Here is a 14135-nt window from a genome sequence, read left to right as displayed (position 1 = left end):
TAAGAAATAATGCAAAAAATATACAAATTAATACCTATTGTGACATTTGGATTTATTCTAAGTATCAGAGCTATTGATTAAATTACTAAATAAATATCAATAATATAATATAATATAATAACGTATTTCTTGTCCATAGTGTGTAAGGGTCCCCTTGTGTGCGGGGGGGGTAGCCCTGTCACTGGCAACACTGTTCCACTTCTCCTCAGTGACAAGCAACAGCACATTGTGGGACAGCTGAGCTCTGGGGGAGGAGGGAGGGATCAGTCCTCCTCACCCCAGGTTAGCCTCAAGTTTTCCAGTGACCTGGAGAGCTGTCATCTGAGTGCAGTCGGGAAATCTCAGATATGTAAGAGGAGAATAACATAACAACAGCAAGGAACTGTTTATTAGAGGTGGCTAAACCAGGTCTTCCATCCAGTGATACATTACGATATAGGACGCAAAACAGGATACACAAGTTGTTTAAACAAATAAAATACATGCTTTTGTTTCTACTTTATTTGGATGTTAAACTCATAAAACTCATAATAATTCCCATGAGTTTATTTGTATTCTAACAGCTTTATGTGCTTTAGTGTCCAGCATGAGCACTAACCTATTAATTTGACTGGTAGATACTGAGAATCGGAAGGAAGCAGAATCACTCAATTTTGACTTTTGCTTGAAATTTTGTGAACACTTTAGAAACGACCTTTTTTGGCTTCTTTGTTACCTGCCAGGCTATGACCCCTCTTGCTACTGGAGAGATCTTTTTTTTTTTGATCAAGCACTCCTGGGCAGTGTAACAATGATCTTCAATTTTTCTCAATTTACGCTATCTGTCTGACTTTCTATTGTTGGAGTAGAAAGTGTAGCAATAGTTCTGTAACCTTTTCCAGCCTGGTGGGCTTCAATAAGCCTTTTTTCTAAAGGACCTTAGAAATCTCATTTGTGCATGGTAAGATACAGTCCCTCAGACATGGCAATGGATTTTTTTTTTTTTTTTTAAATAAAAAGGACTGAAGACAGATGACTTTTTTTTTAAATTAACTTCTAATCCTCAATGTGTTCATAGACTTGCTGGTGTATTTTTTTCACTCTATAAATAACAGTTATGTTCTGCTTGAATCACTGAGTTCTGTGTTTTACACTTTTAGGATTTGTGTAAAAAATCTGGTGACCTGCTTGGATGTCTAAATATTTATTTAGATCATTCAGAATGAGTCAGAAAGTTTAACATTTTAAAGGAAAAAGACACAGGAAATTATGAATTATTTTTTTCCACATGCAAAAAATAAAGTCTCATTCCTGGCCTTTCTGTACTCCTGGAAAGCAATATTCAGTCTGAAATCCAGACTCATGCAGCATTATTATGTACTAGTTTCATGCCTTTGGGAGAGAGCATTGTCACCATAGTGACAGCAACACATGTCCAAGTCTGTCGTCTCAGAGACTGTCGCCATGAAAACTGCACATCCATTCCTAAACTCTTTGATATCAGAGCTTTTCTTCCAGATTATGATGAGGTTATACTTACTATAGAGCATTAATGTTGTATAGGATCATTATGTGGAGATGTGACAAAGCAGCTGACTCCTCCTCGACAATCATCAGTGCATAAAACACAATGAGAGCAAATTAAAATATTCACGGTCAGATCTGATTACTGCGCTGCTGTGTCCCACTATTTCTGTTGAGTAATGACCCTTACATAAGTGATACAGTTTGACGACCCCCCCAAAGGTGATGTGACACTACTATGGCCTGGCTAATCATCAGGAGAATACTCCCATTCATTTATACTCAGAATGAAGTGCCCCACCTGTGTTTGCACAGGGCTCTGGAGGCCTGGAGAAAGCCTTCTAAGTCAGGGTAGGGGGAACAGTAGTTCTGTAGCCCAGCCATGCTGCTGGTCACTGGGGCTTTTATTGCAGAGTAATCCCCTACAACAAACAGAATGGCCGGCATGTGCATACGCAGCTGTCGCAGTCTTAGTGCAAGTGGTGTCATGTTAAATCACAGGAATGGACTGAGCCCCTGCACCATCCGCTGCCCTTCCCTTCGCTGGCATCCCACTCACTGAAAGGCTCCAGCACACAGAGACAAATACACATACATACTCATGCCTATGTGCATAACCCACTTCCCACTAACATACTTTGCAGCACATGGCAGCCCAAAAGTTATTCCCTGTAAATAACTTGTGCCCCCTTGCTACAAACAACCAGATTATTTCAATGACATATATTCAGAGGACTTATGATAATCAAAGCAGGTATCACAGGCAGGAAAACAAAGTGACATTTACACCCTGACACTTTCCAAGTATAAAGCACCATTAGCATAGTTCCTCTGGGAAATTCTGAATCCCTCTGAAGCCAGGTATGTATATAGTATATACTGTTGGATGGCTATGTTTTAAACTATTTCCAGTTTTTCAGTCCAGCTCTGTTATCTTACTCTGCTACATTTCAATCGTGCCCCTCGCTACCCATCAATATCCTTATTTTTAATCTACACTATCTTCAGGCCTTCTTCCGTATTCCTGTCTTTGTTTTTCTCTGGTTCCAGTGACCTTCTCCCATGTCAGCAGAGGGACAAATTTAGCGGCCTAGTTTCTGGAGCGACCAAATAGTCGGACACAACAGAGGGAATGTGTGTATTTGTGTGTGTGTTTGTATATCTGCATGGAAATTAGAAAAGAAAGAAAGGCCCTAGCCCCACAGATACAGTTATAGATATCCAGACATGTACTATCCTCGGGGTATGAGACAAAGGACACCAGAGGAATGTATCACAAAAATCTATATCTTAAAATGAGTTTTGCATTTATGACATCAACAAATAAACCGATTAATGGCAGTGGCTGCAATAAAACAATAAAAATAGGCATAAGAATGGAAGTAATAACTATTTTCCCTTCAGGAATAATTGCATACGCCACCGAGGATAAAGAAAGAATGTGTTAAGTTATTCTGGGATGTTGAGATGGGAGCACTGTCGCCATGGAAACATGCAGATCCTTCACCACTCCCTGGGTCTTGTCATTCTAGAGCTGCCAAGCTCCGGGTGCCATGTCACCAGGGGTGTTATGCCATTCTTCGTCTCTACTCTCGGTGACGCACCAGATGCCACATACAAAGCAGCAGGCCTAGACTGTTCTTGAATTAGCTACAGAGTAAAGGGAAGCATTTCACAAAACATCAACACCTACCTACCAGCTCGCATGTGAGGTCTTCAGTGGTAAACCACTGGAAAATAAATTCTTTAAATAAAGCACATGAGTGGAAATTGGAGAAAAAAAATGTCCGTGAGTATTGTTGTCTTTCTATTTTGTTTTACCCCACTGCAGTTTTGACCAGAGGTTGGTAACCTTTGCTATCCAAGAAGCCATTTATGAGTAACTAAAGGGATGAATCAGTGTTGGATCTATATATAAGAGACAAACAAGCAAGGAAGAACATTTTAATTGTATCTTTAGACAGTTTTTGTTAGCTGAATTTACAAAAATGCCAAAGAAAATAGTTTAACAGGCATCAAATAGCATTTTTGCACCAATGAGGTGACATCTCAGTATGGTGTGCAGTGTGTCCTTAAAACATTTTAGGAAACTGGACAAGTGGAGGACCAAAGAAGAAGTCACATTCCTAAAAACTATCTACAGCAGTATCTCAATATTCGTAAGAAACAGAAAAAATTACAGCAAAGATCTGAGAAACATATTTGGCTCTTCAGTTGATCCATCTACTGTGGATGGCTGCCAAGCCAAGAAGACATTCTTAATGAAGGGAAACAGGGAGAAAAGACTGAGGAATACCAAATTACACAAGACCTGGACAGTCATGGATTGGCCTCCCCAGAGCCTGGACCTCAACATTATTGAGGCAGTGTGGGAGCTTTGAATGCTCTCCAAAACGCCCAGAGAACTATTCCTGAAGACTGCTTTAAAAATGACAAGAGATTTTCCCTAAGAGAGTTCAGAGTTGTTGCAGAATAAAGGTGGTGATACCAAATACTGATTTTCAAGCTCATTGCAATTCTACAAATTGTTTTTGCTTTATGTATGTTTCAATATCTTGCTGCACCTATTTTCCATTTTCCTAATAAATTATATAGTCTTATATAAAGACTTTTCCCAAGTACTGCACATCCATGTAAACTGCTGCTACCGAGATTCAGAAATATTCTGAGGATAAGGCACCAGAAGATAGACGTAAGCCACCTTTTAGTTAAATTTTTTTTTACAACAATTATGTGGATAAAAAAAAAAGTGGATTGAAAAAAAAAAAGAAACATAGCCATTCCAAGTGGAAATACTTTGATAATTATTACCAACAGTTTGTTCAATATAAGCATTAAAGGTTGCTTACATATATAGATAACAATAATGTAATAATGAAGAATCTGAAAGTTAACAAATAACTTATAATTTGAATAACAAGCTGTTGCGTTATGACTGCATATTTGGGACTGGAGAACAGTTTAACAGGGGACTTTCAATGAACAGGAAATACACCCCAATGAGTAATTGGTAAATAACTCAGGTGTAAAGTAGCTGCAGTGTTTATACAGAATTTGGATAGCAGTGGTGTTACAGAGGCATACACAGTCGAAGGCAGGGCGTATGCCCCAATTCTCAAGAACAGGACAAAAATAAGGCAAGCACGAGTAAGCAGGAAATGAACAGTGAGTAAGCAGAGGAGAGTCGCAGGTGCTGGAGCCCAGTCAAGGAGGAGAGGATACATGACAGCTGGCCTGTCACACACAATGACTTATTCAACTAAAACACAGATTTCACCAGTGGGTACCGTACACCAACTGTCTCTCTGGTGAAGTAGTGAACAAAGCAGACAATTCCCAACTCTTTCTCGCTTAACAAAACATGTTTATTCCATAACAAAAAACCCCTATAACTGCACCATGTTTTAGAACATTATGGTCTTAATGTGACAAATTGGGATGTGTTAATCAACCAGTATCACTGGTATTAAGTGTTTCATTTACATGAGGTCTGTATTTAATGGGAGCCTTTTCCCCCTTGATGTACAATGCTAATACTTGTTACAATCTATAATTCATCTTTTATTGCATTTACATTACTAATATAGCTCTGACACCAGCTTTGCGCTGGATCTGATTAAGAGGCATGCTCTATATATATCCATTACATGTTATTACAGGGACTGTACAGTTTCTGTAGGCAACGGTTACAAGACTGAAACCTCTCTCCACCTCCTGGCGGAAAGACTAAGCACAAGTAAACATCAGCTCAAACACTTAATATACACACTGTGTTACGCAGAGCCAAAGTTAAATGCCTAAAAGTCACTGAATAATAAGGAACAATGTATTTATTCAAGACCGTTCACACACTCAAAAAGTACCATCTATGTGGTCCACAATCTTCAAATAAAGCTGAACAATCCAAATAAAATCTATAATACACATTTCTGTATAAAGTCATTACATGGCAGTGTAACGCTTAAAATAACCCCTGTGAAGCCATTTTCACTGAGGGTACACCTGGTAACTCAGCCGGTTTCTTCTCTCTATTGTTAAATTACAAATGCAAATTAGATTTGTTTTTTTAACAAGTGCACCATTTTCTGTTTGCTACGAGCTGACCACAAGTAAAACAATAAATAAATACAATACCTACATTTTAAACAGGTTCCAGAAATAATCTAAAGTACTCCGAATTATAATATTTAAACACAAACCAACAACATTATGACATAACTTACTGCAGGCATAGCTGTCAGAGGTTTGACAAATGTACATACTGAACACGTTAACAAATTACCAAGGTTCAACAATTACGGTTAATACTTCAGCTGTGCATTACGGTCTACATTTACATTTCTGGCTGCAAGAAACTAGACTTAAGTCACCATTGTATTTCACAATACATTCACATGTGCTGAGAGTACATCGATTTTGGGAGGAAACTTTCAAGCCTGAAACATCTAAAAACAGATTTAGAGTTTTTCTTCGTTCAGCTGCTTTAAAACTTACATTTTAGAGCTGTGTTATGTAAAGAGATGCAGGAGGGATTAAGACAAAAAACAAAACCCACAAATAAAGGGACAGCTCAAAGAGACCTGTACTTGCATACCTGCATTTATTATTCTGTTCAGTTTCTGTCCAGATGGACAAAGTAAATTAATGAAAAACTTAAGCACATCCTAAAATTTCCAGAAATAAAAATCAGCACCCAAAAACTGCACTATGAATAAGAAATAATGAAGAAAAAAAAGGCCATAAACTTTTAGAGGGAAAAAAAACAAAACAAAAAACAAACAAACCCTTCATAACATAAAATAACTCAAACTGTGTGTGCCTATGTGATAGTTTTAATAAATAAATAAATACTTCTGGATTTGTATGTCCCTTATTTAAATGTGGCACCAAAACAAGCATTTCATATAGTGAACTGTTAAGACTGAGGTTTCATCTAACAATACTTCAGAGGCAGTGTGACTCAAATAAACCATGCAACAGAGCAAGATTCACCAAGTGCTATATTTTGTCTCTTTATAAATTTGACAGTAAGGTGCAGAGATTTTATGAGTCCACAAGCAAAGACTGGTACTAGGAGCTATGCAGCTGTATGGTTGAATGTTGTTGAAAAGTTTGTATTGTGATTTTTTTGGTCAGGTCCCCAGGACTTTACAGATGGGTTGTGTGCCCTTCACAGGATGAATATTTTAATAACCTTCTGGATTATCTTCCCACATCCTGGACAAGGAGCCTGGAACTTATGTAGCCTCCTTGCACATGGAAAACAGGTAAGCAGGTGAGCAGTGCGTCCGTGTATAATATTTCCATTACGTGGCCGCACTCGACAGAGCTTGCAAGGCTCTAGCAGCGCCTCAGGCCTAACGTCCTCAACCTCCATGCCCAGATTCTCTTGACTGTCTCCTTCAGAGAGCTGCTCATCTTTGTGGAAGACAGAGGGCCTCGGACCTTTGCCTTTTCCCATTACCATTGTTGGCAATGGTCGATCGGCGGTGGAATGTGAAGGGAGGATGACAGGATCAGAAACTGTCCTGCTGCAATCTGGGACATCAATGCCCGTGTCGCTGTCATCTTCCTCATCGTGGGTAATGAGTGAGCTGCATGCTGGGATGTCAGGAACAGAAAGGGAATGCGCAAGCCGAGGGACATCTTTATACCAGTTCTTCCTTAGAGCCCAGCACCGAACACAGTACCTCTGGAGAGGTATGTTGTATTTTCGGCACTCTGTGCACTGCCATGCATCCTAAGATATAAACACAGCATTCACAAGACTGATATAGTTTTAAACAAATGGCTGTAAATGAATAAACGGAGGCTCAGAGATACTGACCTGTGTGGAGATCTCTGTATCAGTATCATCACTCAGACACTGAGAGTCTTCATCTGGCTCCTCCTGCATCTAATAAATACACATCAGATCACATCACCTCTCCACATTTCTTAGTGAAAAACATTTTATTGGCAAGAAAGAAATATATCACAAAATTTAAAAAAGAAAGAAAAAGACATACTTCTCTGTCTGCTTTGTCCTCCTTCATTCCCCCATCATCATCCTCCAGTGGAGGCTCTCCTTCTCTGCTGCCTTCTTCCAGAGCAGCCTCTTTCATCTCCACACTCACCTGTTCACTCTCGCCCTCTGTGAGGAACCAGAGGTCGTCAGTGGTGTCCGACACAATGGCCGTATCCTCTTCCTGTGCAAGAGACAGCTGACACATCAGTCAGACCACCACTGTTATGATCTGATTTTTGCCATTTGTCAACAAGTAATGTCTGTTAGTTTTCCTAAGCTTGAAACTTCTAAAATGAACCTTATTGCCCATTTTAACCATTTTTAATTATACTGGGTGGACTTTCTAGCAGCACGTGAGGTGTCTTACTTGGTTTGTGTGGATGTCAGTGGAGCCATTGCTCCTGCGGCTGTAGTTATTACGGAGATTACCCAGAAACCACCAGGGCAAGCCAGAGAGGTCCCACTCATCCAGAGTAACATCCAGCTTGGGTCGCTTGCAGGCTGAGCGTTGCAAACCTTCAAGAGAGTCTGAGGTGGTTTTGAACATTTAAACAGTGTCTTGTAACGAGGCTGTTAAGTGTGCAATGGACTATTTGATTACCATCATCTGGTTCCCGAGGTCGTCTCTGGGAGGGGGTCTGCAGGAGAGGCCCATCACTACCAGCCTCCAAACCTGCTTTCACCACACCTCCACACATCTGTAAAAGAAGAAAATGCAAACGCAAGAAATTAGAACACAGAGCCGTGACTGGGTACTTGGAGGACTCGCAGCTCCTTTTCAACATGGCCTCTGTTTACAGGTGGGGTGGGATGGCACAAGGGACAAAGGGCTGGGCAATTTGGGTAAGGGCCAGTAGGGAGGGAGTTCAAAATAATTTAGGATATAAATGCAAACTGAAATGTTGAGTGCTGGGTAAACAAAGCAGAAAGCAAAGGCAAGGAAAGCCAGTATACTAACAGACAGGTGAATAAACAAGAGCATGATCACACAATCCACCGCAACTCTAAATTCGTTGGATTTAATACATTTATTCCAAGGTATGTACTGTTGTCTCATTTTTTTTTCTTAAATGAACAATTTGGCACATTTGTCAAAGCAAAGAAACAGACGCACACAGAATTTAAGTCTAAAGTAACATCTACCAGACAGTAGGGGTGCAACGATTCTCGTATCGATATTGAACCATTCGATACAGTGCTTTCGGTTCGGTACGCATATGTATCGAACAATACAAATGTTTTAATTTATTTTATCAACTTTCCTTCTGACGATGCCATTTGTGTTGAGCGCTCAGTGGATCTGCGCTTGACAGTGCAGCCTAGGCGGAGCAGTCGAACGCAGATTCACTGACCGCAGGGCAAGCAAGCGAGACAGAAGCTAAGCTCTCCTTGCAACATGGCAAATTGAACCTCCCCCACCCTCATTCAGATCTGGCCTTGGGAACTATTTTGGTTTTCATGTGACGTATGACCCTGAAGGTATGGACAAAAGTAAAACAGTATGTCGGATGTGCCACGCAATGCTCAATTACATTGGTGGGAACTAGTGCGTTAGCGCAGTTTGCTCGTTAACGTGTTGGCCATCCAGCCCCACGCATGGGGCGATCCGCGGTAGCTCGTTAACGGAGATTTGCCGTGTTGTGGCGTTAATGTCATTTCAACGAGATTAGTGCTGTCCACACTAGTGGGAACAATGAATATGACTGCACATTTACGCCGACATCATCCTAGTGCAAAGACAAGTGGAAGCAGACAAAAACAACAAGCACGCATGCTACAAACTTTACCCGAGTCATTTAGACAGCTGTTAGCACAGGATTCTCCTTATGGGGACCTGATATTTAATATGCTGCTGAGAATATAGCCCAGAAGAAGCTTATAGTATAGCTTTTATTTTGGAAAGAGACATTTCTCTGTAATAAACTCTTTTCCAAAGATGAGTGATTCCTCAATCAGATAGATTTATTTTTATTACTTTGTTTAAAAACTGTACTTTTGAGTTAAAATATATATATATATTTATAATTTCAATAAAAAAAAGACAAATTAAAAAGGCATGAACATTTTTTGTATCGAAAAAAATATCGAACCGAACCGTGAATTTTGTGTATCGTTGCACCCCTACCAGACAGATCTATTATTTTAATCACTAAAATGTAACTAGGAAATATGCAAATTCAACACTTAAATTATCATCTGAAATTTGATTCAATAGCATTCTGAGATGGTTGTGGCACATGCAGCAACCTTTAATTTCATAAAAAGGACAAATATCTTAATATAGCTCAATGTTGCGGCAAACCAAATTATATACAAGCCACGAAGTAAGATCAAAGAGGATTTGGGGAGGGATTGGAAAGAAGGGTGCAGGAACGTGGGATTAGGTGAAAAGGTTTAGGGCAGTCAGACCTGTGGGTGATCAGGAGCTGTGATCCTCCAGTTCGGAGCAGAGAAGAGAACTCTGATACAGACAGAGACAGTGACTCTGCCCCCCCATCCAATGGGTGGAACTGGTGGGTCATAAAACAGTGATGAAAAGCCACCAGACCAAACCAAGAATGGGGTTGTACAGAGACGGTGCCACTCTGTACAACTGCACACCAACGAAGACAGCAGCCCTTACACCACCTTCCCCAGAACACACAACCCAGTAGAAACTAAACTTATACTTTGGGCAAAGCACTTTAAAACAGAGCCCAGCCAAAATAAGATTTTTAAGACTGATACTTGGGGATTTAACCTCTAAATAAGTTATTGTAAGGAAAAAAAGACAACTTGTTATGTGTAGTTATTTGTGAAAAAGCAAACTGTTGAATTATCTTGTTTTATTATGACAATAAGTCATGAAGTACCAGTTCATGCTCTGCATAACTGCTCTGACCATCTAGGTATGTTTGCTGCCAGCAGGGAAGTTGCAGAGTGCCCTCTGGTGGCCAAACTATGGAACATCAACACTCATGACATGGTTGAAGCACACTTCTCCATCTCCTCTTTACTTTTTAATTCATCTGCAGTTATAAATGCCAATATCAATATACGTATAAGTAGCTAAAATTGTCTGATATATCAGTCGGGCTCCATTTAAAGGCATTATCGGAGTGGCTGTGCACTTATTTTGTGACATTGTTACAAAAAGTTGTGTGTAGTGAAGCGAAAGCAGGTAAGGGTCTCTGTTTCTTCTGAGCACCATGCTTCAGCTTTACCTGACCACGATCCTCCACTCCGCCATCTACACATTCACGGCCCACAGAAAGATTCTCTGCAGCGTCTGCATTTCAAATGAGACACAGTAACAGAAAAAGGACATCCCCCCCCCCTTTAATTATAGCATTGCACACTCTCACTAAGGCCCTTCAGATATGAAGTTTAAGCAGGGGAAAGGGGTCCATCTGGGACTGTGCAGGATCCCCACATCCTCCAAGCGATGGACAGCCTTTCACAATCACTCATAATATAGTCAACAAGATGGTCTTTGAATATACATGGAATGTTGGTATACCCACAGATCTTCTCATGTAATTTAAAAAAGCCACAATATGATGCAAATAACAGTGAATTCAATAAGGAGCACAGGAAGAGACATACTTTGACTTCAGACACCCACAAATGAATCCACAGATTGTTTTGTTTTTTGTTGATTCCACCTAACAAAAATATAATTTCACCAGAAAAAAAAAATGTGCAAAGGACTTAAATCAATAAATGAAAGAATCACTTACCAGCACAGTCAATAACAACCAAATACTTCTTCAGCATTTCATACACTGGGCTGTAAAATGGGAATACAAGCATTTAAAATTAAGATTTTTCTTCTTTTTTAAAAATGTATAAAGTCCAGATACAAAGCAGAACCAACAATGAGCACAGGTTTTGGTTAAGGTAATTACCTCGGGTTTTTAACAGAGAAGCTCTCCACTTCCAGCAGCTCTCCCAAAGGATCATCCTGGCAGTGGACTATGTGCTGCCTCTGTTTGTCATACAGTTGCTTCCCCATGATGTATTGGCCCAAGTAGTGCATCACCTACACAAAGCAGAAGATTTCTTATGTTCAGGCTACATTTGTACCTTTGGAATGACCACGTGACCGATAGCTCTTTTTCAAAGTCACACTAGACAGCTCACCTCTTTGAGCGTGAAGATATCCTCCTGGGCTCCAGCCACACGCAGTATTTGCAGGAGAGGAGCTTTTGGTTGCACCTAAATGGACAACAGCACCGCCGCTTAGCATTACATGTTATATATGAGGTAACTGAATGCTTGTAGTTTCGTCTTAACTGCACCTGATTCCCTTCTCCCGGTAGCGTCCTGCATGACGAGCTTGATGCCGGAGTCTGGGCTGGTAGGGAGCTCATAGTAAACGAACTAAAGCTGCAAAGCAAAAATTACACCACGCATTATAAACGACTCACCCATTCAGCAGCATTCCACAGCTTGCTATAGTCACCGACTTTGCACATCCCACGCAACACCAGCGCCTACGGCGCCAAACGCAGCTTAGCAATGTCAAGTTATTGACAGACTGAAAAATTCTGACAATGTTTATAGTCAGTGCCAACTAGGCCGAGTTAACTTCCCAATCTGAAACCGTCATGGCCTGTCACTTCTCACACTATTACTTTCCCTTTGGCGCCCTCACAAAACAAAACTAAACCAGGCGAGCCAACGCCGAACATATGGCACAAAAATGTAAAAGTATAGGTATTGCTGTGCACATACACACACACACGTGAGCTGCAGCCTCTCTAGACATCTCTAGCAGGTGGCAAGGCTGCTATCGCTACAGGCAAACGTGTTAGCTAACATAGCAGCAGCGCTAACGATGGCTAACTTTGGAAGCTAGCCAGTTACTCAACAATTCGCTCCTAATATTAACTCACCGTGAGGAGCTGACATTACTTCACAGCCAGTACATTGCTTCGGGCGCAGTATTGGCTTAACAGCTGGTCCGCATCGTAAAGACGTATGGAAAACTGAAATGCTGGCTTTTAAACACTAGCTAACGCTAGCAACCAGGAGACAGTTAGCTGAACTACAGATTCAAAATGATGACTGTGGCTACTCAACTTCCGCATGAGAAGCCAGAATATGGCTCCCCCTACTTTTTAAAAATATTACTTACAGAGGCATTTTTCCCTTTTTAAAACAGTCTTTTCAGATTAAAAGCATGTTGTAAAATACAATGATTTAAAAAAAAAAAAAAAAACTTCAGCGAAAATACCCTGTTCAGTTTAGGAAGCGTTTATGAAGCATAAACCACGGAGTCCACTTCGAACGGTGACAACACGACATCCCAAGAAAGGAATAGTTTTGCTGGTTGTGGCCACAGACCTCTCCAGGCCGCAGGTTTTAAATATCACCCTGGGTTAACACACCTGAATCAAATGATTAATTCATTATTAGACCTCTGGAGAACTTCAAGACATATGGAGCCATAGCTAACTATTGAGGAGGTCATTTAGCCATTTAAATCAGCTGTGTTAGATCAAGGACACAAAACCTGCATGACACGGGCCCTTGAGGCCTGGAGTTCCCCCTCACCCCTGCCGTAGAAGAAGAAGGCTCTGTTGAGTGTATTGAAATCTGCAAAGACGACTGGCAGCATCATCACTGCACTACACCAGCAGATGCTTGAAAGACGCTACTCACCCTGCACACATTTATTGCACTCCCCTCAGGTAGGAGGCTGTAGTGCAGGAGTGGTGAATCAAACAATTAGTTCAATACCAGGCCTCTGGAGAACTTCAAGGCATATCGAGCCATTTAGCTACTTAAATCAGCTGTGTTGGATCAAGGACACATCTAAAACCTGTAGGACACCAGCCCTTGAGGCCTGAAGTTGGACGCCCATTCAGCCTGCACAGGTAGTCCAGCTCCATGGTGATGGCACATACATTTGTGGTCTTCTGGTAATGAACTATTCATTTGATTCAGGTGTGCTGACCCAGGGTGATATCTAAAACCTGCAGGACACCGGCCCTTGAGGCCTGGAGCTGGACAATCCTGGACTACAGGAATCATCCCGTGCTACAAGCAGTGACTAACAAGGAGTCAGCACCTGCAAAGCCATTCACTTCATGAGAATTGTCTTGTTGTTGCCTCTCCAGTGCGTCTGTTGTCGCTTTCATTTGCACCAACACAGATGAATTGGACACAGAGTGTTTTCTGCTTCCTAACTGCACAGGCTCATAGCTCTGAAGTTAAAAGGACTTTGTGTTATGCTGTGATGACTGAGCAACCCCTTAATTCTTTTTGAGCGCTGTCCTTCTTTCACCGGTAGCAGGCAGCTGGCACTCAACAAAAAGCACAGCTAAGTAAGTGTAGCTTTCATTTACCTACACATTATAAAATCCAGCATTTCTTCTTAATAAACTCCAGTGTAGATATTACCTTTTCTCCTATAGTTTTTATTTTAAATATCTGTCTGCGTGAGTAATGCTACATGTCATATCATGAAATTTGAAACTCAGTTTAGACCGCTTTGCATTAAAAACACCACTTTAACTGGTTTGTTTCTATATGGCGTTACCTATTCATAAAATATTAACTTTATGAATGAACCACTTATAAAACAGCACCTTATTTTAAGTGCTTTCAGTAACTTACAAGAACAGTTGATAGAGGTCGT

The 14135-nt window shown here is 40.7% G+C and overlaps 1 protein-coding gene across 4 annotated transcripts; it reads right to left on the bottom strand.

Moving 5' to 3' along the window:
* Positions 1-4846: 4846 nt before the first annotated feature.
* mdm4 (MDM4 regulator of p53) lies at positions 4847-12880 on the bottom strand. 4 transcript variants are annotated; one of them, XM_085273635.1, is made up of 11 exons: positions 12729-12880; positions 11791-11878; positions 11633-11707; positions 11398-11531; positions 11230-11279; positions 10714-10778; positions 8112-8208; positions 7878-8038; positions 7512-7706; positions 7331-7399; positions 4847-7243 (listed from the first exon to the last, which is right to left on the bottom strand). In XM_085273635.1, the coding sequence occupies exons 2-11, from the start codon at positions 11860-11862 to the stop codon at positions 6674-6676; spliced, it is 1488 nt and encodes a 495-aa protein (XP_085129761.1). In that variant the 5' UTR covers positions 11863-11878; positions 12729-12880; the 3' UTR covers positions 4847-6673. The 4 variants fall into 4 exon arrangements, with proteins under 4 accessions (XP_085129761.1, XP_085129762.1, XP_085129760.1 ...); XM_085273636.1 differs by lacking the exon at positions 12729-12880 and adding an exon at positions 12388-12636 and having other exon boundaries at positions 7878-8026; XM_085273634.1 differs by lacking the exon at positions 12729-12880 and adding an exon at positions 12388-12627.
* Positions 12881-14135: the final 1255 nt, after the last annotated feature.

This window comes from Mchenga conophoros, linkage group LG5 (assembly GCF_057382185.1).
Source record: "Mchenga conophoros isolate Kocher_MC1m ecotype Shallow Benthic linkage group LG5, M_conophoros_male_GT1.1, whole genome shotgun sequence".
Classification (NCBI taxonomy): domain Eukaryota; kingdom Metazoa; phylum Chordata; class Actinopteri; order Cichliformes; family Cichlidae; genus Mchenga; species Mchenga conophoros.
Note: the sequence above shows the minus strand (reverse complement) of the source record. Positions and strands in the feature narration are given on the sequence as shown.